This window comes from Acanthopagrus latus, chromosome 6, assembly GCF_904848185.1.
Source record: "Acanthopagrus latus isolate v.2019 chromosome 6, fAcaLat1.1, whole genome shotgun sequence".
In the NCBI taxonomy this organism is placed as follows: Eukaryota; Metazoa; Chordata; class Actinopteri; order Spariformes; family Sparidae; genus Acanthopagrus; species Acanthopagrus latus.
In genome coordinates this window covers 27421193-27446320 of record NC_051044.1, presented here as the reverse complement: position 1 = coordinate 27446320, position 25128 = coordinate 27421193, and the positions used below count along the sequence as shown (strand labels likewise).

At 45.6% G+C, this 25128-nt stretch overlaps 1 protein-coding gene across 5 annotated transcripts in view; it reads left to right on the top strand.

The window, feature by feature from the left end:
• The window catches only part of pdzrn3b (PDZ domain containing RING finger 3b), a 102342-nt gene that overhangs the window by 57100 nt on the left and 20114 nt on the right, over nucleotides 1–25128 (top strand). The window contains exon 1 of one of the 5 annotated variants that reach the window (XM_037102062.1): nucleotides 24140–24320. The exons of the other annotated variants lie outside the window; for them this stretch is intronic. Within the exon in view, the coding sequence (XP_036957957.1) occupies nucleotides 24252–24320 (69 nt within the window). The 5' untranslated portion in view covers nucleotides 24140–24251. Of the gene's footprint in view, nucleotides 1–24139; nucleotides 24321–25128 lie in introns of those variants that run through there. 5 annotated transcript variants of the gene reach the window in all.

Sequence of the window (25128 nt, the reverse complement as noted above, 5' to 3'; positions counted from 1 at the left end):
TTAGGAGCACTGGTTGCTAATGTTAGCCTTTAAAGTATCCCTAGTGGCAAGGTAGTGAAGCAATGCTCTTTTTTTATGTAATGACTTGTTGATAGCAGGAAGTAGCAGGAACCGCAGCTGAAATGTCGCAGTTGCCTCAGTTTACATGAATCCATGACAACTGAAGACGTATAAGGGTCTTGAAGTGTTGTCCCACTAGACAGGGGGAGATTTCAACCCCCACCCCATGTAACTTTGAGGGGACAAGGAGGCACTCCAAAACGAGAGTAGGGAATGAAAAAAATTTGTAATGGGATTGAGCCTTGATCTTTCAGCAAAGTAATCCTTAGCCGCAGCCTCAATATGAAAACAGCGACTTCTGGCTCACAATGAACAGTCTTTTACAACACTAAGGGTCTCCGAGAAATGTTTGACGAAAGGGTTACTTTATCATTCACACAGAAGTTGTAACTTGTTAGTCAAAGTTAAAGAGTAACCCGCCAACGATGGCTGTAGGATCTCCTTCAAAGAATAATGCCCCCCTGAGTGGTTTCCACTTGTTTTTCACTTCAGATCAGGGTTTGCATGTTGCGGAGAAGCAGGCGCTAATTGGCGAGCATTGTGGGGTTTGTGGGGGGGCTTTGTTATGTGAGCAGAAGGACGAGCGGAAAAAACATCAGCAAACAACAACGCGAGTGCAAAAGTTGGTGCGCCTTTTCAAGTCGAGCTGACAATACGCAACCCTCAGTTTTCCTTTCTAGGGGTGTTTTCTTTTCCTGATTTTAGCTCGAGGACGACTTGAGGGTGTATCAGCTATAAGCCCACACGAATCCTTTCTTTAAGGCACGTCAGGTCACAGGCATATAACAAGACAAAACTTGGACAAGATTCTCCTTCATTTTTTTTTTTTTTTTTAAATGTAAGTCCATTGTAACAGGAAAATGAATCTCCACTACCTTCATTTCCAGCACTCTCAGAAGCATTACAGTTGATTTGCCAAGGGCCTCTGGAACGTAGAGTGTGTTTGGCTTCCGAGTGCAGAGCTGGTGTGAACTGCACTCCCTGCCCCAGGCCTGTTCTCCGTATAATTCTTTCCCTGGGAATCTGTGATAGATAACGATCGATGTGAGGTTTGGAACTGTGCCCCCCGCCCCAACCTCTTGCTCCAGCGCTCATGCCCCTGTTTTGCCTCCGCCTCCTCCTCCTCCTCCTCATCCACTTCTTCTCCTCCATTTCTCTAAATCTCTATTCATCTTCTCATGACGAGCAGTAATTACAGCAGCTCCTCGGCCTCACCGCCAGAATGAGCTGTTTACATTGGGCCACTTGCCTCTGGCTGCTGTGGCCAGCCTCTCATCCCCCATTGAGCTCAGCAGGAGCGGCCGCACAGTCACCGAAACACAACCCAGCGCGACCCGGAGCCCGCCAGGCCCGGCTTACCGACGCTCCCGCCCCGGCCACCCGCGCTCCTCCCAAAACCCCACAGAGCTCCATCAGTCATGTTCTCCATGCGTCCCTCTCCTCTTTCTAGTGGCGGCTCGCGACAGTTTGGATTTCCAGCCCGGCTGAGGGAAAACCATTTAATTCATCGAAGGCTTCAGTGTAAAGAGGCAGGTCTCAGAGCCAACAGTTCCACCACATGCTGCTTTCCTCGCTGTTTTTCTCCGCCTGAGGGTTGAGGCATAATGAAAGAACGTGGTCCCCTGTGCCGCCGCTGCGTTCAGGAGAGGCATGTTTGTTTACACACAGGCAGCCAGGGAGTGCTGTTCAGAGCCCCGGAGCCTGCACAGGATCCTTCTAGCCAAGCTGATGATGTGTTGCGTTGGGTGGGGCCGGGGGGGGGGGGGCACTCGCCATTCTCCGGCCCTCGGACCCAGGTGCTTCCTGTCTGCCTGCTGGAAAACTACGAATGCGCCCGTGATGGGCCAAATCAACCGTGAGCCTTGTGCCGCTGCCGCTCCTGCAATGCCCTGTGGGACCAGCAAAAGGGCTTTAAACATCCAACTGTTATTCTGTCTCGCTCTATTTTTCTACTTTTCCACCTCCCACGCTCTCTGCTGTTCTCTTGGACTCTTGTAACAGAACAGATAAATTTGTCGCCGACATCTGCAGAGAGTTTGAATGTTAAACAGGGAGCTTTGCGTTTCTCATCTTCTCCTGTGTGTTTCCCCCTCTTCTCAGGTGTGGCCTGCTCCGCTGGCACAGCGAGCAGATTCCATACTTAAATCCTAATTTAGCCCGACAGTGTTTTGTTCTCTGTCTGCTTTATTTCTGGGATTGTTCTCCCAGAGAGAGAGGGAGAGCCCTGGAGTTGCACTCCAGTATTAATCCCGAGACAAAAGAATATTCTGACAGATGTTTTCACAAATGAGAAGGGATTTACAAGTTTTAGTGCCAGCTGTGGCAGATCTATAAAGTATTTATATGTTCCCTAAAATATGCATTTTATATGTAACTGGAGCTGTTGTCTGTTAAAAGAGCACAGTTCGACCTGCTCCTTGCAGCCTGGTTTTTCTATCTGGACAGAGGCTCAGTTCTGTGAAGATCATTCTTGACTCCTGTCCAGCTGGCTTTGCCCAAATCTGTGAAACACGGCAGCAGAGGGATGGAGCGACCCCTGGTGGCTGCAGTGCGCACTTACAACCCCAGAGCCAGATCTCTCTCACTCAGAGCGGCGCGTCAAAAAATGATGAGTCCGAGTGAAGGGAGCGTGTCACCTGCGGTCGCTGTGAATCTTCGGCTTGACGGCTCCCCGCCATACTTGCATTCATTCCCCTCCGTTTTACTAGCTGACTCACTCTTCCCCCACCTGTCACGCTTCTGTTTTATGTCTGACACAAAAGCATTTAACCAAGAGGTTCTGATTTATGACTCGTCTGAAAGGTGTAATTTGAGGTTTTCAGGTGGAAGCCCGGAAAAAAAAAAAAAACTGGGTGTCTCTCAGCTGTCAAATCAAGCGGGGACCAGCCAGCTGTGATCATTTGCATCCTCTCCTGCTCTGACACCCAAAGGTTTTCGGGCTTTTCAACCTGCGGTGAAGGGAAGAGGTGACAGAATACATTAACGGCACCTCTTATTCTTCTCCTCCTCCTCCTCCTCCTCCTCTTGCTCCGTAGCATGAGTCATCAGATGAGTCTGTGTGAGAGGACTGAAGTGAGCGGCAGTATTAACGGACAGCCCTGACAGAGACGTGGGAGTACATTAGTCGCTCGTAAAAGGAGCTGATGGCACTCGCTGGCAGGCTGTTCCCCCATTGTCAGGTGTTTCATTGGCCTCCCCCCCCTGAGGGTATCTCCATGGAGATGGGTGCAGTTAAGGCGGTGTTTATTTTCAGGTACCTCCGTCTGCCCCGTTCGACGCCAGGAGTCTGCTGATAAGGCCGACACGGGCTGGGAAGAGACAGGGACTCAAGGTTAAAAGCCGCAGTCTGGAAGACGTCTGCTTTAAGGGGAATTTAATTTGTCAGATTTGAACGGCAAAGTAAATTACTTTACGTCCCTATAGCCTTGTAAATGAATTCTAAAAGTCATATTCTGGAAATCTCGCAAACGAAATAAAAATGTCAGGTTTATATTTTTGATGTCCTGCTCTGTACCGACTAAACACAGCACGCAAGGCAGTGGTGCTTTAAGGTCACGAGGGGTCATACCCAGCCCGACCCTGAGAGTCATCTCTCGCCTTGGTGTGAGCAGTGACCTGAGCAATGACTGGCCAAAGTCAGTCACACTTGGCGCCCGTCCCCCCTCGCTGCCACACATCCACGCCACTGTGCGTGGGACTTCGACCTCTGCCGCTGTGCCGAGGTTCAGCTGGTTCAGCTCCGACGGGGTCTTTCTGTGTTAGAGGGCTGGTGAATAATTACGGTCCCACTGGGGCAGGCAACTGTGACCCACTTTCAAGTTGGCTTGCATACCGCAACTTTTATGGACGTATATGTGACGCACTGCAGAAAACATTGACATTTAAGACTTTAATTTTCCACCTGAATGAGTTAAGGGATTTGTATTTGGTTCTGTGCCGGGTCTAGATGTGCAGATAGGCAGGGAAAGACGGTCCCGGAGCCAGCTGTGGAAACAGAAGATAGTGAAGCGAGCCATAGGAGGAAGTGAAAGGGATTTGGTGTGCGGCTCTGCAGAGATGGAAGTTTTCATTTCCTCAGGATAGCTCTGGCTGTTTGAACAGGTGGACCATCCCCCCCCGGGGCTGTAAACGCTCCGGCCCCTCTCATGTCGTCCAGTCTGTGCTCTCTCCTGGGCGTCGCATTCTTCAGTCCACAGTGCAGCTGAGCCTCCGGAGCAGGGCAGCAGCGCGAGCACAGATCTTTCTTCGCTTGCTCTCTTTTGCAGGAAAAGCCCAAACAGACTCTGCACCAGTGCTTCTCTCAGTCGCCCTCCTGTCATTGCTGTTATTTCTGCTCTGAGCAGCTGGGCTAAGAGGCATGGAAATGCTTGTTAAAGGGGGGGAAAGTGAGCATCTGAACTGGCTGATTACAGAGGGGCTGAGCGCAGTGTGTTTTGGTACATGCTTTGTATGTTTTCCCCAGGGGCATAGATGCACCCAGACTGAGTCATGCTAGACTGGAGCCACGGCTCCAGCTCCTTTCCCTCTTTTTCCTCCTACCTCTTCCTCCCACTGCCGACATAACCAGCTGGGCTCCTGGAACATCCAAACGTGCACACATACACGCACACACGCACACACACACAGGTTGGAGAGGTGCTTGATGGGAGGACAGCAATAGGGACGTAGGAGTGATGAAATGCCAGGAGGAGTAGGGGCGGGCAGTGCGAGGCCCACATTCAGATTGATGGTCGTCTGTAGAATCTAGCAGGTAAACTCCAGACCCCCCCCAACACACACACACACACACACACACACACACACACACACACACACACACTGCAGCTCTCTGGGATTAGGCCACCCGTCGAAGCCGTCCCCACACATTCTCAGCTTGCCGAAAGCCACACGCCCCCCTCTCCCTTCTCACTTCGCGCCCGTCTTCTTGTTTATGTTTCTCTCTTTCCTCTCCCTACCCTCTCTTTATTTCATTTGTCTTTTCCTGAGCGAACATCTGCGGAAGCCATTACGCTGTTCTTTGTTCAACATGAAAGCAAAATCAGGAGCTTTGAATGTTGCGAGGCTCCTTCTGCTGCTCAGCGTCAACGTGCTCACCACTCCCCCCCCCCCTCCCCAGACTTTGTCCACATTGCCAGTAGGTGGCGATGTGACTCTTCAGAAGCTCACCCAGAGCTCTCCCTCACAGATGAGCCCTCTTCCTTGCCCTTATTTGATCCCACACCCCTTCGTCAAAACAATGTCTCGTTACCGCCTTGTGAGACTCTTAAAGAGGAAAACCTTGGTGCCTCAGACGTTTTCTCGACTGCTTGATCTTTCATGTCTGATTCTCGGGGCTGCATGTCTGCTTGAAATGAGGTGGATGAATATGTATTTGAAGGTGGAGCGCACACGCTATCCCCACAGCTTTAGGAGACGTTGGTAGCATGCGACAAGAAAATATAGTTTGCTGCTCAGCAGAGAGCCACAGAGGAGGAGGCCAGCTGTGCTGGTGAACAAATTACCTGTTGGATCTTTAACACTGAATTATTCACAGCAAAGTCTCAGACAGAAAAGTACATTTTTTTTTCTTACACCTTATCTAGTGAGACTGCTATGGATTTTTTGCTCCAGCAGTTACAGTGCAATATAGTCCCCACATCTTCTGCAGTGTGAGGATTAAAGAAGTCTTCAGGGCAGCTGTATTGACAGATTTCACTCCGAAGAAGCTCTTTGCCTCCTCGGAGAATCCAGGTGATTAACTGTATGGCATGTTAGAACCTGATATGAAACCTCTCAAGATACATTTCCGAATATATTGAAGTGTGAAGTATCAGTGATGAAAATGTGGAGAAGCAGTAAAGGGAGACGGTGTTGCGAAGGTTAGGAGTTTCTGAGTGCGATGCCACTTTTTTGATCTCATTTCTTTCTTGCTGCTCGTGAAACGGTTTCGACCTTGTTGACGTAACCCCGGAGGTGGACCGGTCCTTTCTGTCCTTCTTGAATTACACGACCCCTCTGTAGAGTGAGAGCAGATAAAGTGCTCACGGCTCTCCGAGTGTTGTTTAGTCTGCAGTTCAGGGCGGCGGGTGAACTCCTCGTGGCCTCGCTTCTCCCTCCTCGAGGGTTTTGCTTCTTACGTACGTTTCGCAGGGCCAGAGCTGTTTGTTGTTTCCCCCGCTGGTGGTGGAATGTGAGTGAATGCGCATGCCAGAGAGCGCGTGTGTGTTGGTGAGCGTATGTCATGAGGGTCGGACTCCACAATCCAAATCTCGGCGCTGCATGTATTGGCAGAGGACGGCTGCCCCGGGGCAGATTTGTGATGTAATCGGGAGTTAATCTCCGCCCCTGTTGCATGCTGATCAGACCCTTCAGGGCGGTCAACCCAGGCATGCATGTAAACCTCATCAAACCCCCCTACACACACACACACACACACACACACATCCCAAACACACACACGCTTCATATGTCTGCAGCTCTGCCATCCTTCAGCCCCCTACAACTCCCATCTGAACCAATAATCTCATTACCAAAGCGAGCGCACGGGAGAGAACAAAAGCTGCAGTTCACCTGAACCCTCGCACTCGGCGCACATCAAGAGCAGCATTAGAGCCCGCCGGACGCTGAAAATCACATTCTCAGCCCGGCTCAGGTTGCATAACATGACTATGTGCGTAGCTGAGCTGGTTGAACAGCCACCCGAGCCGGAGCTTAAGGCCAAGGCCCATGATGTAGACGGGGTCGGACTGACTGGCCAATGAGCATCAGTTTTCATTCTCAGGACATGAAAAACCTCTGAATTAACATTTCTTGGCGCATTTATTGATATTTCAGCATGAATTCTTTTCTCGCTAATTGAAGGGGATTATCCGAGATTATTAAACAGTTGAAAGGATGCTGTGACCTCAGAGTGTGAGCTGAGTTTTCGCAATCCTTAATCGAGGATCATTTTAATAATTAATCTTTTACTGTGTAACAGCTTATTATTTATGTCGTAAGGTGCGCCGCTACCTACTGATGAAGACAGAGAAATCTTTAACAATGGGACAGCGCCCCTTGAAGAGAGCCCTCGACACTTTTGGGATGCCGGTTGCCATGGCGACAGTCAGAAACAGGTCGTGTTTCCTTGGCGACTAGGGTCCTGCCTGACTTCATTGTAACTGTCCTCTCAGACGCCGCCTGCCTGATGGTCGCTTCATCCCATCCACACACACACACACACACACACACACACACACACACAAAACACAAACGTGTTCTTTGGAGAACTTTCGCCAAGGTCATTACGGCTTTATTGAAAATGTGTCGCCCATTTCCAGCTTGTATCAGCCTTGTTCTTTGCTATTGTGTTCTGTTCAATTATCAGTTTCAAAACTGATGTTCCTGGGTTTGTTTTTTTTTGGAGTCACTGTCTGTTTGAGGTTTTTTTTCTTGGTCACCTGTTCCTCCCATTAGGAGCGTCCGTGCAGTGAGGCAGAGGGGAAACAACAGCATTAAAGCACGGGGGGTTAGAGAGACATCATGTTGACCTGTGGCTCTCAATTAGGAGCAGGGGGAGATATTACCCCGAGGTGGCTAATGACAGCCCACCGGGACCAGCGAGGGGGAGGGGGGAGGAGACCCGAGGGGAGCTTGGTTCATAAATCCATTCATCTTATTCTTTGTCTCTGGCTTGCTTGGCTTGGGCTTTTTCTTGGAGCATATATACTTGTTTATTACACTGTCTGAAAAAATCTGTGGAACTTTTATTCATTCATTTACAGTTTTGATCCAAGTTTCTTTGCTTTCTTCATTTAAAGTCGCGTCATGACTTTCCTCTGCCACTGAGTACATCGTTGCTCTTTGTCTTCAAGAGCTTCTTTCGCTTAAAGAATTACAGTTTGTTTCAGTACAAAGCGTTCGTGGTCTTCAAAGCTGCGTCAGAGGATTGTTCAGCCTCACCATGATGCAGAACACAGATGCACCAGTCCAACTTTTTCTCTCCTCCCCTCAGCACTGCATTTGCCTCAATGGAATGAGATTTATTTAAGCCACTGTTGGCATTAACAAAGGAACTGTATTTAATATGGACCAGTGATCATAACATCTAATCTGCCTAATCAGGCCATCATCTGTGCCAATGTCGATTCTGAAACACTGAAAGTCTTTCTCAAATGAAAATGATCATTTGAAGATGTAGACATTAGCGCAGAATCAGTTTCATCCAGTCTACAGGACGTATAACAACATCGAGTACTGAATATTCAAAGATGAATATAGAAGGTCTGGTTTACTCCAGGTCCTGGATAAATCAGCCTCGATCCAAACTATTAACAGGAAATGTACTTTATGACCCTTGCTGGTTCTTTACAGAGGTTTCCATTGACATTCTGACTGTCTTGTATGTACATTATGTACATTAACAGACTGTTGTGTTCACAGTCAGTTCTCAGGTCTTTATTCAGCATCTGAATAATCACAGTTTTGTCATCTCCCACAGCAAATAAACAGCCAGTTTCCTGTCTACAGTTTTCTGCCTCTGTATTCAGCTTTGATGCTCAGGTTTGTTACCGTTATTCAGCGGCCTCAGTCGATGTGATGTGCTGTCCGCAGCCATTCACTCCAGCAGGCAGCACAGCCAGCCGTGACTGGCACATAATAGCGCCTTACCTCGGCGACTCAACTGCAAAAATCAATCTTTTTTTCCTTGGCCAGGCAACGTCCACTGGCTCGGAAGCGGTCTGAATGATGGTGTGTTAGCTGAGAGTGGTAGATAAGGAAGAAGTCAGTGGTGGACTGAGGGAGGAGTACTTTGTAGTGAGGAGCGTTGACAGGGATAGATGGGGCTGAAAGACCTTGGAGTGGGAGCCTCAGAGGAAAGGAAATCCGAGTTTCTTCTGGCGGAGAGTGTTGCATTTGGATACTGTAAATAGAGATGCTGCTGGCAACGGCAAACTATTAATTAGTTTGTTCTTTGTTGAGGAGTTCTTTGTTTGCCATTTTTATTTGGATCGGGTTGTGCTGTTATTACCACTGAACGTTTGCAGACATTTGTACATTGCATCTATATACTGTGCGATTGTTGGAACATCTCATTTCAAAACCAGGGTCATTAATGTGGAGTTGGCTCTCGCTTTGCTGCTGCAACAGCCTCCACTCCTCTGAGGCAGTCCGCAAAATATTGGAACCTAGCTGCAGCCTCAAGAGACATTAATGAAGCTGGGTTGTGACAAGGCCAGTCTTGCAACTGATGTTCCAATTAATCCAAATGGTGCCAGATGGGGTCGAGGTTGGGGCTCCATACAGGTACATCAAGTTCTGCTACACCAAACTCCAAAAATGAATTTCGTCATGGGCCTTTTTCTCTTCCTGTGCAGGGGCTTTGTCATTTAGAAAAAAGCAAAACTCCATCTCCAAACGGTTGTCATCCTGGGTTTAGTGCCACCCAAGGACGATTGTGATTGGTTGAAAGTAATTCAAACAAGCGAGAGCAGGGTTGTTTTTTTTTTTTTTTGTCTCTGTACCAGAATAATATCAGCCCCATCTCAAGCACTGTGTTAGCACTGTGGAGGTCTGCCACTGTGAGGCTACTGCAGCGCTGATTACACTCCCATCAGCCGCAGCTGTGCTTTGTGTTTATTGCTAGTAAATGTTAAAATGCTAACGTGTCAAAATAAAGTGTTGACTATACAGTTAACAGATTTAGCAGCAAATAAGCAGAATGTAGCAGCCTTTCACAGCCGTATTACTGCGATCTCGTCAAAATGCAATTATCATTATTGGACATAAAAACACGTCAGTTTGTCGCGGCTTTCTTACCAGGATTTGCAGATTTGCAGGTATCTTCAAATAACAAATCATTTAAATCAGCCGATTAAGACTCGAGAAGTGTGGTGCCAAATTCTCATAGCACCTTGGAAATTCCTAGAACAAAAAAAAAACCTAAATTAAACATTATGTCTGAGTTGGTTCCTGGTCTTTCTTCAGGTGTTGCTCTTGCAGCATCACTGAGCGTCTCAGGATCCGCAGGTCTGTCCATCCGTCTGCACACACTCGACTTGCAGTGGCCAGCTGCTGCGTTCCTCTTTGTTATGTGACGTTTTTGAAGGGCAGTGAGCGGGAGTCACCTGCTGGTGGGGGGGGACTGCCCCGCGGTCGAGGACCTCTCACCTCGCTCGCCTCTCAAAGTGTCCCCCAAGTCCCCCCAGCAGGTTGTCCGTGTCACAGTTTGACTGACAGGTACAAAGTAACCGCTGTGTGCTCTGAGGTCCCCTGTCACTCAGCTGTCCCGGGACAATGCCCGACTGTCCCACCCGCTTGACCTGCCCCTTTGTGTCCTTATTGAATTACGGCACAAGTTGGGTTCTGTGCGCTCACGGAGTAATTGAAAACATGTGATTAAAAAAAGGCAGGGATGTGCACCAGTGAACGTGACTCCATCCGACGGGAGCGCCCGTAAAATGGAGCCTGTGAAAGATGATATCGGCATGTGGCATCCTCATTATGAAGACTTAAATGTCCCCTTTTATAGGTGTTAAGACCCGAGCCAGGATTTTTGAAGCGATTGAAGTGATTGTGCCGACCTCAAAATGAAGTCATGTTCCGCCAGTCTGCAGCAGACAGAGCGTAGCCTTTTAAGGTGCCTCCTCACTCTTGGCCTTGTCAGGGTGTCTGCTGGGACACAGAAAGGCCGTTGTGCCTCTTCTTCATGCTACTGTACTGAGTGCAAGAGCTTCAAAAGGGGCTATAAAGTCCAGCTGCTCTCTCTTTGTAATGTTGCTGGTTATGTTGGATTATTTGAAGTACTTTATTTCTTTGTACTGTTTTCTTATTCGTAGAATCCCCAATCACAAACTCCACCAAACTAAAGACATGGGTCCAAGCGTCAAAAAATGTTTGGGTCACTGGGTCGATGTTTTTCCAGAGCGAAAAAGCTCAGTTACTGTCGAACATGTTTTGCTCCACACTTTGTCTGCTTTTTATTTTCCACCATGAATTTGGCTGAAGAGGGTTAAGAGAGAAAAATCTTAACCTTCTTCAGCTAAACTCATGGTGCACATTCACTTAATGTCCAAGCAGTATATTGTTTGTCCCAGTCGCGTAAAGACAAGTGGATCCCCTTCCGTTTTACCAGTACCAGAACGAAAGAAAAAAACATGAGTTTGTTCACTTGCCATCTTCAATGGAGATGTAAAAGCGGATAAAAAAGGAGGCAGGTGCCAGCCTTACCGGATTCCCAATGAGAATTTCATTTTCCCAAGACATTATTTTCAAGACAGAGTTGTCTATTGGCAGTTTAGGCATTCCAAGCTTGTGATTTGGCCATGCCAGTTGTCCAAAATGGAAACATGAGACATGAGACCTTTTTGGAGAAAAAAACATACGGAATGGATTTAACATCAGTCTCCAGCCTTTGGATGTGAGCGATGCTAAATGAGGTGATGGACATTAACTTTAGATTGCCAGTTATTTAAGAATCAATAGGAAACTAATCAGCAACTGTTTCGATAATCAATCATTAAGTAATATTGTAAGTAATATCACCAAACGCAAATCATAGTAACTTCAATACAGTTGTTTTTGTGTGTGTGTGTGTGTGTGTGTGTGTGTGTGTGTGTGTGTGTGTGTGTGTGTGTGTGTAAAAAAAAAAGATATATATTAATGGACTGGGTCCTCTAGATATGCATCTATATCGATAGATAGATAGATAGATAGATAGATAGATAGATAGATAGATAGATAGATAGATAGATAGATAGATAGATAGATAGATAGATAGATAGATTTAGAATCACACATGTGATCAATTTGTTATCAAAACTGTTAACCCTAACCCTAACAGCCTATTGAGCTGCAGTTAATGATTTTTCATTTCAGCACAACATCATAGCTTCACCCCACGCAACCAGGTCGTTCTTGTTTCTTGAATATCCACTTTCCATTAAGTCAAACCTGTCAAATCCTGTTGGACTGAAGTGTCGCCTGTACCAGTTAAAAGACGCGTGTCCTTGTAAAGTGGAACAAAGGCTAGGTATTCCATTAATTGGGGGATGGGGTTATCCTTGGGCAGTATTTCACTCATCTATATCTGTCTGCAGTGGCCCCCTTCTGTCACGAAGTAAACCGCCACCACAGGCAAAGATGATGTCTAGGTACAGACACTCAGGAGAAGGAGGTGGGGGGCTAGGTGCATAATTGTTGCTTTCAGAGGGTGTCCGGGCTCATGAATGTGTACCCTGCTCTCATTACTACCCTTGATTACCTTAATCCGCTGTCTGAACTCAGGCCTGTCACATGCACCGAGGGATCTGAGAGGTCAAAGATCAAACCACCCCCCCCGCTCGCTCCTAAAAATCACTGTCTCCTCATTAAACCACAGCCTTCTCTTTATCATTACCTTTTCTCCCTCCTTTCTCCGGTCCCTGCTCCCTCCGTCCACCATTCCCCTCTGTCTGCTGTTTGTTAGTATCTCTTTCCCCTTGCTCCTGTGCTGCTCTTGAGATAGACAAGATGGTTCTTTCTTCTGCCTCTCTTAATGGACTGGGTCCTCTTAGCATCACCAGAGCATTGTGCTCCGTAAAGGCAGCATTTGCAGGGGTGCTTCAGCGCAAATGAAGTTGGTATGAGATGGAAATTACAGGCTCGGCTTCCTTAAAAGCATGCCTCCGTTTTTCTCCTGTTCCATTTGGAATTGAATGGGAGGCTGAATTCGCAGTTCTTGTTATTTTCAATCAAACACACTCCTTCTGATGATGTGTTCGTGGAAACGGTGCTCAAGAAATTATATTCGGGTTAATGATGCTCCGAGCATCAAAGGAGAAACCTGCACTATGGGGCCACTTTCCAGTTCCCAGCTCGATGTGAAGTGCGCCGAGCCCACCGGCTGGATTGGGAATGAAATGTTTTCAACAAGAGCCTCATATTGACATTGGTATTCTGTTGTTGTGATGGCAGACATGTGTCAACATAATTGCAGCAAATAATGTATTTTATTTGGAAAGATGCACATGCTATAAATGTCTATATTATGATCCACTCAGAAGTTTGATAATGGCAATGATACCACCGACTACCTGGAAAATTAACAGGAAACCAACAACATGAACAACTGAGATTTATACCTCAGATTTACTCCACAGCTGTTGTCATGCTTTGCGTAGCATTACGACACTTGCTAAATAACACATTAGCACACTAAATGCTTCTCTTTGCACTCTAACAACCACTTTGCACAGGTTCTGTACAGAAATTGACATATGTCACAAATTAATTTTCCATTCTGGCTAATGGCATTAGCATTTCCTCTGTTAAAAGCCCCACTGTTCTGGGTCGCCATTGGATCAGTGGTGAAGAATGGGGCCATTGCACACACTTGAATTTCCTGGGAGTTGATAATTGAATTTAGTTTGGACAAACCTAATTTGTATTGTCATGAGCAGATGTGTCAGGGGAAGCATCCGAGTCGAAATTAATGGTGGAATCCAATTCATTACAGACTACTGATGACTGTTTGCATAATGCAACAATCAAACTACTACTTGATTCAAATATACCCTCTCATTCTTAAACCAGTTTGAGCTTTTTTTTCCAATCAGAACAATGCCAACTTGCAATACGTAATCTTTAAAAGCCCCCAACCCCCAAGGCTGTACGGATCGGATAAAGGATAGCGAGCAGTGACAGATAAGATGAATTCACCATATCTGTGCTCAGTGTGCTGCTCAAAGACATTTTAACTTTCAAAGTGCCAGGGACAGAGAAAATGAATTTTGCAGTTTGTGTAATCCAAAAGGTCAGCCTTCATCATCAAACAAGATTGTCTCAGGTACCCTGTGGGATTCCTCGGTTAATGATGATATCCGGTGTACAGCTTGTCATTTCACACCTCTTAAAAATCCTGGAGTAGTGAAAGAGACAGTGTTCATCTGAAGCATAATGTCACCATCTATTATATTAAAGTTGGAAGCTTCCAATATCTGGATTTACCTTTTTTCATTGATTGGGAAACAAAATCTTAATAATATAATATTACAAAGCCCAGAAATAAAATGGCCAGAACCATATTTCCCTGCCAACGGAACATGAAGAATTGTAAGATGGCTCAAAGCTCCTACATCTGGTCAATTACCTCCATCTCTGAAGTGGAAACTATCAGTCAAAGTGATGTTTAGAATAAGTGTCATCTGGCAGCCGCTGGAGCCTGACCCATTTGACAAGGAGTGGACATCTGCCTTTGAAAGCACTGGCTGAAACAACAGGGAGGCTGTGAATCGGTCCGTACTGCCCATAATGCCTCTTAGGTCACTGCGTCGGTGTGACTAATGAACCAGAGTCATGTAGCAAAGAGATTTACTGACCGGTCAAGACATCCAGTTATCATTGGTAGCAATTTCATAACATTTTCTTGGTGAGCTAAAAATGTGAAAAAAATTTACATTTCCACCTCCAGGCAGGTCTTATTTATCCCAGCTGACTTTGTGTCGTTAAACCGGTTTATCCATTTGAGTGATGTCAACCAACATGTCAGTCACTTACCTTTCAATGACCTCCGCTCTCAGTCAGAGTGTTTCATTTGGAAAAGCGCTGTAATGTAATGAGACTGAGTGCTGAACACGGACCTTTGGCTATAACTCACTCTTCAGGACCTTTCACTCAACCAGGTTGACATATTCCGTCTTTTCAAGAAACCAATTCTACCGTAATGTGTGGACATTTTCAACAGGTCTGTTATTATTTCCATTTCCAGTAATTTCCTGACTTGAAAACGTAGGAACTCTAAATGTCAGCCCTGCTCAGGAGTTGTTAAAAAGTTCCAGGTTCCTTCTCCAGTGCAAGCAGTGCTGTCAACGGCCATCGATGAGGCAAAGGTGTTGCATGGGGAGAAGATGTAATTCAGGGGGAAGTAGAAGCAGCTAGATTTAAATGTGCACTGTACGAGTGGCTTTTTTCACTCAGTGGAAGAATTCAGTGTATACAACGTGATTAATTTGTCCATGTACAGTAAAAGATTTAATACATGTAAAAAGATCATAGCTAGAGTTGAGTCGATTTTTAAATATACCACATTTTAATAACAAGACGTTGCACCAGAAGCCAGTCACTCCTAGAGGAACATACTGAGAGCCCATGTATGAGAGTGTAGCAGCACTACAGTCCATCAGGGCAACTGCAACACTTCATGATTTCATTTCTCACAACTACAATTCAACTCAACTTGTCTTGCTCTTAAGTTAAACATTTAGATATTAAATAAGATAAGACCACAACTGAGTCACACTGGAGAAAAGATGGCAGAAGTGACATTTCAAGTAGCAGAGTAGCGTGAAGCTTTCAAGTCAGTTCCTGATAATGTTTCACAATAAAAGCCGTGTTAAGAAATTATGGGTTTCTGTCCACTGAAGCGCTAGAGTGCTTTTAATTTGAAACAGAGACCAGAAGCGTTGGTTTGAATTCACAACGTAATGCGGGAAAACAGGAGCAGTGGATGAAAACGAGGCTGCGTACTGTTGACTACAAAAATGGCGCACCACTGATCAGGGTTCTGTCTTGTGGACTGCAGTCTAAGAAGTATACTGGCACCGGGTGTACAACTCTCAAGTTTTGGGCTTTCATAACAAGACAAAAGCACCGCACCACCTGTGGAGCTGAGCTAATTGGCTATCTCCAGGCTCCTGCTAACTAGCCACATGATGCTAGTTCTCTCTCCACCTGACATTACAAATGCGGGTTCAGTCGTTTGGCATGAAATCAAACTGGTTAAGGCTTGTACACCGGAAACCTAATCACAGCAGGGCGAACACCTACACAGTGATTTGATGCACTGTCTAAATTCCAAAGTGGCCTGGTTTGTAAAACATAAAAGAAATATATCAAAGGGTGGTCCCAGTTATGGAAAGTACACTGAGGTGAAACATCAGGGGCTCCGTATGCTTCAAACAAAGTGCTGGTTTGATTGTCGAACACCAGTCCGAAACCTCTGCCCACTGTTCCTGCAGTGTGTCCACTCACGCTTCCTCACTCTCCTAGCTGGAGGCCTTCGTTGGTGACTTTGGCTGCCAACACACTGGAGCAGCCAGGAGTGATGAAGGCTCTGGGAATTAGTCGGTGACAGGAGCTCTGTGTGGACTCCAGGGTTGGCAGCACCCTACAGAGAGCCTCAGAGGGGGAGTCACATCATCGAGGCCTGCTCTCAGTGCCGGAGAGAGAGGGGGGGGGATGAAATATGAACTCCTTTTAATATCCCGCCTAATAACCGTGTTGACAAGCACCATGAGTTACCTTCTGCAGGAATGTCGTGGCATTTGGATAATTAGCTGTAAATAGTATTTCATTATACCTCGCCATCACACGGTAGTGGAGACGTTTTTATAGTAGCAAAGGTTAGGCTAGCTTTATAATGGAGCTAAGTACAGGTCTCTCATGGGTGGTGGGTGGGTTGTAGCACAGTTAGCCAAAGACCAGGCCAAGAGAGTCACTCCAAGCACGTTTCTCTCTCCACCAACCCCAATTAATTTCCACTAAAGCTCATCCTGCCCGTGCCTGCACCCACTTGGAACCATTACTGGCTCTTTTTAAAAGCCAGAAAGCTGATTACATAGTCCTTTGTGGGTGATGATTGTGTTCATTTGAAGAACCGGGCAGATTTTTCTTCTTTTTTGAGAAGTGGGAGATGTTCCCAAAAAGTTGGCGCAGGGAGAGAGGTTCCACTCTGATGAGCACACACACAAAAAAAACAAAAAAAAACTGATAATTGCTTTTGTGCAGTGACGCTTGTGTACAACACCTCGGTGACCGCACCACAACAAACGCCCGAAGCTGTTCTTTCCGAGCTCCAAAAAAATGGAGATGATTTCATTCAGCCCAGAGCAAAATCATGTGCATTTTACTGTCAGGTTGATGATAATAGGAAAACAGCCTCGAGGAGCTTGGAAAGAGGAAACCAGTTTGCAGATTTACATGTTCGGTTCACACAAAAAAAGCCAAAAAATCTCAATCGCAAAAAAAAAAAAAAACGGTGTCGTGAATCAGGATTCAAGCATGAAAAGGGTATTACCAGAGCATTTTTGCATGCCAGTCTTGTTAACATCCCTTCATACTTAAGTAATTACACTGAAGTGATAGTAATGGCATTATTAGTTGTTTGAGTCTCCAATTAAACTGTTTCGGTGGCTGTCATTCCTGCTGGCCGGGCTCCCTGTTGGCACAGGATCTGGCTCGCAGAGTAAATAGGAGTACAAAGCTGACAGCTGTCTGATAAATTATGCACAGCCCAGTGTTTCAGAGGTGGATACACACACGCGCCCACAGACACACACACACACACACACACACTTGCTTGCATCCACATACACACCGCCTCTCGTGCGCCCAGGCCCCAGCGGTACAGTTGAGAGGAACTGGAGACTCATTAAACTCCTCCACACGTTTAGTTTCTGTTTCTGCCCCCTCTTCCCTCCTTTGTGGGTTCTGTGTGTGAGTCTCTGTCTCCTGCGCGTGTGTGTGTCGTATTCACACCTTCTTTTAACATCCCTTGTGTTAGCTCTCACTCCCTCACGCCGCTCCTGTTGGCTCATCTGGTATCTCCATTAGCACGGCAGCATTGTAGCCCTCCTTTCATATCCTCTGCAGATCGGAGGGCTGATATAAGGGCTCAGAGGAGACTGAGCTGTGTCCAAAATCAACTTCAGATCTCTGTCTATGGTGGACTGAACCTGTTGACTGTTGCCGGAGAGAAAACTTTTAGAAAGAACTTAGCCGATTACAACTTTCTTATAATTCTGAAATGGTTGCGTTAATATGTTGGGTTTGACTGGTTTTATTCTGCACCACCACAACACTTGTTTTGGCTTTTTACTAATTTTTGCTTGCTCCTCAGTGACAGGAGCCTCCTAGGGATTTCACACTTGCATGAAGTGTGAAAACTAAAAACTGGCCGATCAAAATCGAAGCAGAACAGGTCAACTTTTATTGACTTGTGATCTCCAGTGTGGGTCAAGCTCCAAAAATATGCTGGATCCTTAATTTCCCATCATACAAGTAATCTTAATGAGTTAAATCAGTGGATTTAATTAGGGCCCCCTGATTAAATGCCATTTTTGACAACCTTAAACAAAATTATACTTGGCACGTCTGCAGTGGTCCAAGTGATGTAAGTTTTATCAGCTTTATCAGGCTAAACATACTGACAATCACCATATATAGTGTGAAAAAAAAAACTAAAAACTTTTGAACCTCTGAATACTTCAAAACCGAGGGTTTCTCGATATGGATTTTGGAAATATCAAATCAGGTCGACTCTAAAGGTGCCAGCCACTGTACTTGACTGTGTTCACGTTGCTCTTGTTTAGTCAATGAAAGCGATTTGAATTTGTAACTTTGGCTGTGTCTGTTGGCTGCAATTTCCTTATTGTTCAAGAGCCAATTATATAAATATCCCATTTTTAGGCCGATAAATATGTTCAACAAGTGCAGGGAATTCAACAAGGGGAGACTTCTCGCAAGTAAATAACGGAACGACGGCGAACAAAGGAGTTGCAGAGTTCTGTTTCATAAGGAAGAAAAATGTATTTAACTCTCCTTGGATGTTCAACACACACATTTGTTAGTCCTCAATGATAAACGCTGGATGTAAACAAAAACTGTGTTTACGAGAACACTCCACAGGGCTCCCTCAGCATTTAGAATTACATGACTCATAAACCGCTGCTGCTGGCTTATTTTGCGAGTGTGAAACCCGTGGTTCTTATTTCCTTGCTTCTGTTTATACTGCAGACTCTATTAAAAAGTGAACGAAAAACAACATTAGTTCCATCAGTTGCAACTTTATAAACACTTTATAGAAAGCTCTGCACTTCGTCTGAGCAGCGTTCCACTTCAGACGGTCCATTCCGTCACGTTGGGCAAAAAGGAAAATTTCAGCATCCTCCTGTTTATGTTATTCAGCATTTGTGGTTTCACCCAACAAAAGTGAGAGCGGTTGAGGACAGTGGAAAGTCCTCGTTTTTTCAACCAACCTCAAGTAAGCTGACAGAAAGTGACGTTCATTCGGCCGCTGCTGATGCAGAACAATGACACTTTATACAAGAAACAAGCCACACCACGACGTTCTCCTCATGGTTTTTCAATATGTAGCCAATTTACTTTTCCCCGTCACTCTATCGTTTCTCATCTTCCACCCCTCCTCCAATCCCTCCTCCCCTCATCCTGCCGTCTGGACAGTGCATTAGAGTCGTGCGAGAGGACGCGGACATCATACTTTTTCCTTGTGTTATCACCATCAGCCATCAGTGTCCTGTTTCTTCACATGTTGCCACGTTGTCACCCTTCTGCAGACTTTGCCTCCGCACCCTCGCTAAGGTCGCTCTGATCACTGAGATCGGGCTTCCCACGATGGAGAGATAAATGGCTTGGCAGTTTGCCACGCAGCAGGCTGAAATGTGGAGGTCAGGTTACCTTAATATCAGTGGCTCTGCAGTGAGGCCATCGTGTAGACTAAAGGCAGTGAGTCAGCTTTGTTGTCATATGTATGTTTGGGGCTGGCAGCTGGGGTCAGACACCGATCTAAAGCGTCAGTGTTTGACGACCTGGGAGTGCATTTCAACAATCCACCGTCTCTCTCCATTTTGTTGCATTCAATATTCAGAAGTTAAGCTGGGGTTTGGGAGACACCAAGAACAAAGACTGTAATGATTGCATAAGGGCTTTTCACACTGCATGTTCTCAGCCCTGGGACAAGAGTTGACCCTGGAATATCTTAGCACGCAAAATGTTAACCCAGGGTTAACCTGAGCCCAGGGCTGTATGAGTCACACTGCACTGTTACTAGCCCTGGGTAAAATGTACATTGGAACACACAGACTGCTATATTTGTATGATGCGTGACAACTCTGTTTAGTGTAGCTCTTTACCAGACCTCCATCATACAGTCTCAGCTTAGGAAAACATTGCGGTTTGGGTCAAAAAAACTAAATTACTTATATAACTTGAGTTAAGGATATACGTACTTTATGTAAGTTATGTGATTTACATGAGGTAACTTAACTACATTAGTAAGTTAGAATATGATGATTGATGTATGATAACTAGTGATCGTTAAAGATGCTGGTGTGTAGATACTGTTCATGAACAAAGCCAGGCTAACTGTTTCCCCTTGGTTTAATCTAAGCTACGCTAACTACCAACTTGTACTTCATATTTAAAATAATCCTTTTTGTCATTTAAGCCATTTATCAATTATAGATGTACAACAGTTGCCGGTTCCAACTACTCAAAGTGACATTATGTAACTTTTTTGCCCTTAAAATATCAGCTTCTAAGTCATTTTGATGGTACAGTGCTATCACTTGTTTCCACACGATGAAACTTCAGTGAGATGGTAGGATCACAGAGCAACATAAAAGTTTTCAGAACATAACATTGTTGTGATGTAAGGACTCCGGTTGGTAGTCAGCACCTGCATTACATCTGACAATCTGTTACAAACCCGGGGTTTGTATTTACAGCAGTGGTGTTGCACTTAGGATCTGTAGGGGGCACCAATTGGCACAAATTGCCATTTCTACATAATGTTGCTTTAAATGTTGTGATATGCATCTGTATTTTATGCCATTGTGTATTTAATATATTTGGAGTGTTTGTTTGGAAAAGCAAGCAATTCTTGTGTTCATTTAATAAGACAAATAATATGCATTAAGCCATTAACTGCAGCTTGTACACTCTGTTTGTAGAAGCCATGTTTTTCAAGGTGAAATTGTCTGTTTTTTTTAAAGCGATGTGAGGAGCATCAAAAGCTCAGAGGCAGGGGAAACGACTTGTTGGAAGGTTATAAACCACACAGGGATGGAGATGGCTGCGCCTGATCCCAACGTGACTCTAGTTAAAGCCAAGACTCTTAAACCGGGCCCAGTGGGACGCAGAAACAACACCAGGCAGCCTCTATGAATATGAATGATCCAACCAAGCATGGATCAAATGCGCAGGACCCGAGCAGCACATTGCTAATTGGAGGGAGATGTGGTAACCTCTAGTCTCCCCTCTACAAGAAACGATGCCAAATGTTGATGTTTGTTATAACAAACCGCACAACGTTATTATCGTTTGGTCTCGCTCCCGCTGAGAGAGGAACCTCTGACACCGTGTCACCGTCAAGACCAGTAATGAATAAAAGCTGAAGTGTGCGAGAGCCCGTGGATCAAACCACACCGCAGGGACAGAGAAGAGAGGTTTTGTCACCGACGAGGGCAAGAAATTTAATCAGCACCGGCAAAATTAAACCTCGGAACACATTGACGGACAGTGTGCAGATTGCTTGTGGTTGAACAGGTCCTCAGCCGACTTCCCCGCTCCACGTTTCGCTGCCGCCGATTATTCATTAATACGCATATTTTGCCTGCAACAGCTGCCATAACCTTTAGTGCGGTTGTTCATATCGGAGCTCTGTCTGCGTTTTGACTTTGTGAATGGGATAATCTCAGTGTGAAAGAAAGATTAGGCAAGCAAGAGCGCCGGCTAAAACTCTCCACTGATCCCAGCCCCAGGCACAACGGCACAGCTGATGTGAGCGTAGAATTAGTTTTCATGCTACACTGGATGAAAGTTTGAGCCCAGCACCCAGACAAGCAAAGCCCGCAGTAATTATGAATGATTGCTAGGTTCACATAGATACCTTAAAAGTTTGCCCGAGGCAACTTTGTGTCGCCAGTACTTCTTCCGCCTCAAGGATTTTTTATTTTCTTTCTTTCTTTCTTTCTTTTTTTTTCCTTTTAAGATTGTCCAGTATTGTGTGTGGTTCAGTTTATGGGAAAATACATGAGAATTTATTCGAAGACAGCCTTCGGTTAATAGCTCTTGGACAGAATTCAAACGCAGAGATTAAATGGAAAAAGTGAAATCTCATTAGCCGTAGTCCCATCCAAGTATTTTTATGTAAATTAGAAATTAGGGAAGCTGAATAGAAATGGAAAATTCTGATACAATTCTTAAAAAAGAAAAAAAGAAAAAAAAGAACTTTGCTCGAGGCGGAGGTGTTTTTTGCCAATACATAAATTACGTGTGGCAGTTCATTTAACAAAATGATGTTGAAGGCAAAAAAATTGTGAATTATGAGTCGGCCACAAGTGCTGCTCACACTGTGGATATAGTAGAGCCCAAGTGATACATCGGTATGCCAAATGACTGAATAGGTTGATTATTATCACTATTATGCAAAAAGAGGATAATTGGTAGTTATTAAAATTCCCAGTGTTTTAATGCACTCATTTGACTTTGGAAAAAGAGTTTGCCTCTTTAAGATGTTTGTCACATTTATGGGGTTATTGGAAAAAAAAATGTGTGTATGTGGGCTGATGTATCCTTTTTTTTGGAATTGCTTACACTTTAATATCAGCACCGGCCCCAAATATCAACTACTGGGTGGGCTCCAGAATACCGGACCATCAGTTTCTCTGAAATATGACCAACATTGTTTGACATCATGGGGCATTTTTCATTTTGCCTGGTTTGGAGTTTAATTCCACCTTCGGGCTTCACGTTTTGTTTCTTTCGGTGGCATTTGAAGAAATTTACATAGAATTTGCTTGACATTTGACTGCAAACCTTCGAGCCCTCGCTAATAATGCGGCTGTCTCTGGAAAAGCGCCGGAGCCGTGGAAGCGCTGATAGATAGGGATCAGTGGACACATCTGGCAGGAGGAAATACCACTATCACCAGCGGTCAGGGCTTCTCCCACAGGACCATCCCCCTCCTGTCGTGAAACCCAGCCAGGTATGTGGCTTAGCACCACGCACTTAATTGAAGCAGTCCCTTCGTATTTCATGAGATCGAACCATGGAGGAACAGAACAAATGCATTGTGGGGGCAAATTCTGCAAACTGTATCACATCTGACTGTAGAAATGTGAAGTGTTTTCGACGAGTCGATCAAAAGACAATTATTGTCAAATTGTTTTGAAAACCAGTTGATCATTTCAGTCACTTTTCATGCAACAATCTCAAACATGTCTTTGTTCCAGCTTCATTAATGCGAGTATTTGCTGCTTTTTATTGTCATTTATGACAGTTCATGAAGCGTCTTTGAGTTTTGGACTGTTGTTTGGACAAAAGAAGCAATTTTAAGATGTCACTTTGGACTACTGGACTTTGTTATGCTCATTTTTATGAACATAATTGTTAGTTGCACCCTACAAACCAACGGATCTTAAGTAGCAACAGCTTTTGTTTGCCCTCCTTGTCCCTAACGGACATTTATCTTTGGTGGCACAAGGACAGCAGGACAGATGCCAGGTCTGGCTTATGCGGATGTACCCGGCTGTCCGACAGCACGAAGGACCTCGAGATCTGTACTGTACGTTGCGCATTAGATGCTCCACTGGGTAAAGTTTGTCTAGCTGCACTGGAGAGAAGGCCAGCATAAACATTTATCCCGTTTGTTTGTTTTCCCTGCCTCTGCGCTTGTGTATTTGGAGGGAAACAAACGAGGAAAGAATGCTCAGTGTCTCTTTCTGCTGGATTAGTATAGCAGAGGTCACCAAGTGCTAATTTAACTGGGACACGGAAAAGGGTACGCTGTAACAGAGCCGCGTCGCGCGGCTTTGGATGCGGCAGTCACAGATATGGAAGGCTTAATCCGTTGTCGCAGATGAGTGTCTTCTTGTCACACTTTGGACTCGAAATTAAAAGTGTGGAACCGTTAACAAACACGGTTCTGGGACCCCTCGAGAGGAACATATTAGCCCTGTCATGAAATGAAAAGCCTTCCTGTCACTCGGCTTGTTGCTGCACAATGGGTCCAATGATGCTTATTAATTAAGAAGACTTCATCTCGCACGATGTCAGCCGCTTTTGGTAAACCACCGAAGAGAACCCCCCCCCCCACCCCCAAACTCATGAATAATCAATGAGCGCCTGCTTAATAAACATGAGGGGGTGTATATAGCCGGGCTCTGGCACCCAGCCCTCTGTGAGCTCTGAGAGAGAGAGCACCGGAGAGGGGAGGGAGCATGTGAGGAGGGAGAGGGGGGAGTGTGTGAGGGAGAGACGAGGCTGAGCGCAGAGAGATACAGCCACAAGCTGGGGGGAAGTCAATCCTGTCAGCCCAAGTCAGGGGGGGAGAAAAAAAAAAAAAGACACCGAGCGGACAGAGGGAGTCAGTTCAGAGAGAAGAAGATATCTGCTGCTTCTTTTCCTCCTGCCTGGGTGGCTGGAGGGAGAGCCTGGATGGTGTGATCTCCTCCACCATGGGATGCAGCCTCTGTACCCTGCAGAAGCCTGAGGAGCAGTATAAACTACTCTACGAAGTCTGCCAGGTACTGTGACCGAGCCTCGGGGAGGAGTTCCCGAGACTCCCGTTTGAGTTGTTTTCTTGTACTTTTTCAGCTGTTTTGGCAACACGGTCGGTGTTTTCTGACTTGTCTCTGGGGTCAGCGGCTGAGTGGGAGCACTTTGTTGTGAGGCGGAGTGGAGTGGAGTGGAGCTGTTGCCGGCCACCGCAGCTGAGCAGGCTGAACTCTGGCCGCCGGGGTCAGCGAGAGGTGGCGTGCAGTGCTTAAAGGAGGGGGGTGACGAAGAGGCGACAGCTCTCTCAATGTGTCTGCTAGTGTGTGTGCCGATCGCTGCCCACCTCCTCATTGTCGACTGAATGCTGAGTCGGCTTTAACCCCCCCCCCGTTTGACTTTCGCTAAAGTTTATATTTAACACTCGGGTGCTTGTTTTGCACATTTTTCTATTTTTTAGAGAAAATAGAGCAGGAGCATTGTAGATGCTCCATTAACACAGAGGGGGGAATGTTTGCACGGGAACAATTACACAACAGGTTTTGTCATTCTTTCTTTTAAGTGTCTTTTAGGCAGTTCTTGGGCTTTTCTTGCTGACCGGTGCTGAAGCAATTCATTCATTAGGTTCATTGAACATTTTCAGGTTTGAGCTTCTGAAAGAATTGCCACATTTCTTCATTTCATATCATTGTTAATTGAATATGTTTTGATTTTGGACTAACTGAACAAACTCAGTCAAGGACTTTAGTTGGAATATTCACTATTTCTTGATTAGGAGGAATAAAGGACAGATAAATGGACAGTGAACATGGATTTATCCGGCAAAAGACGAGCAAACCC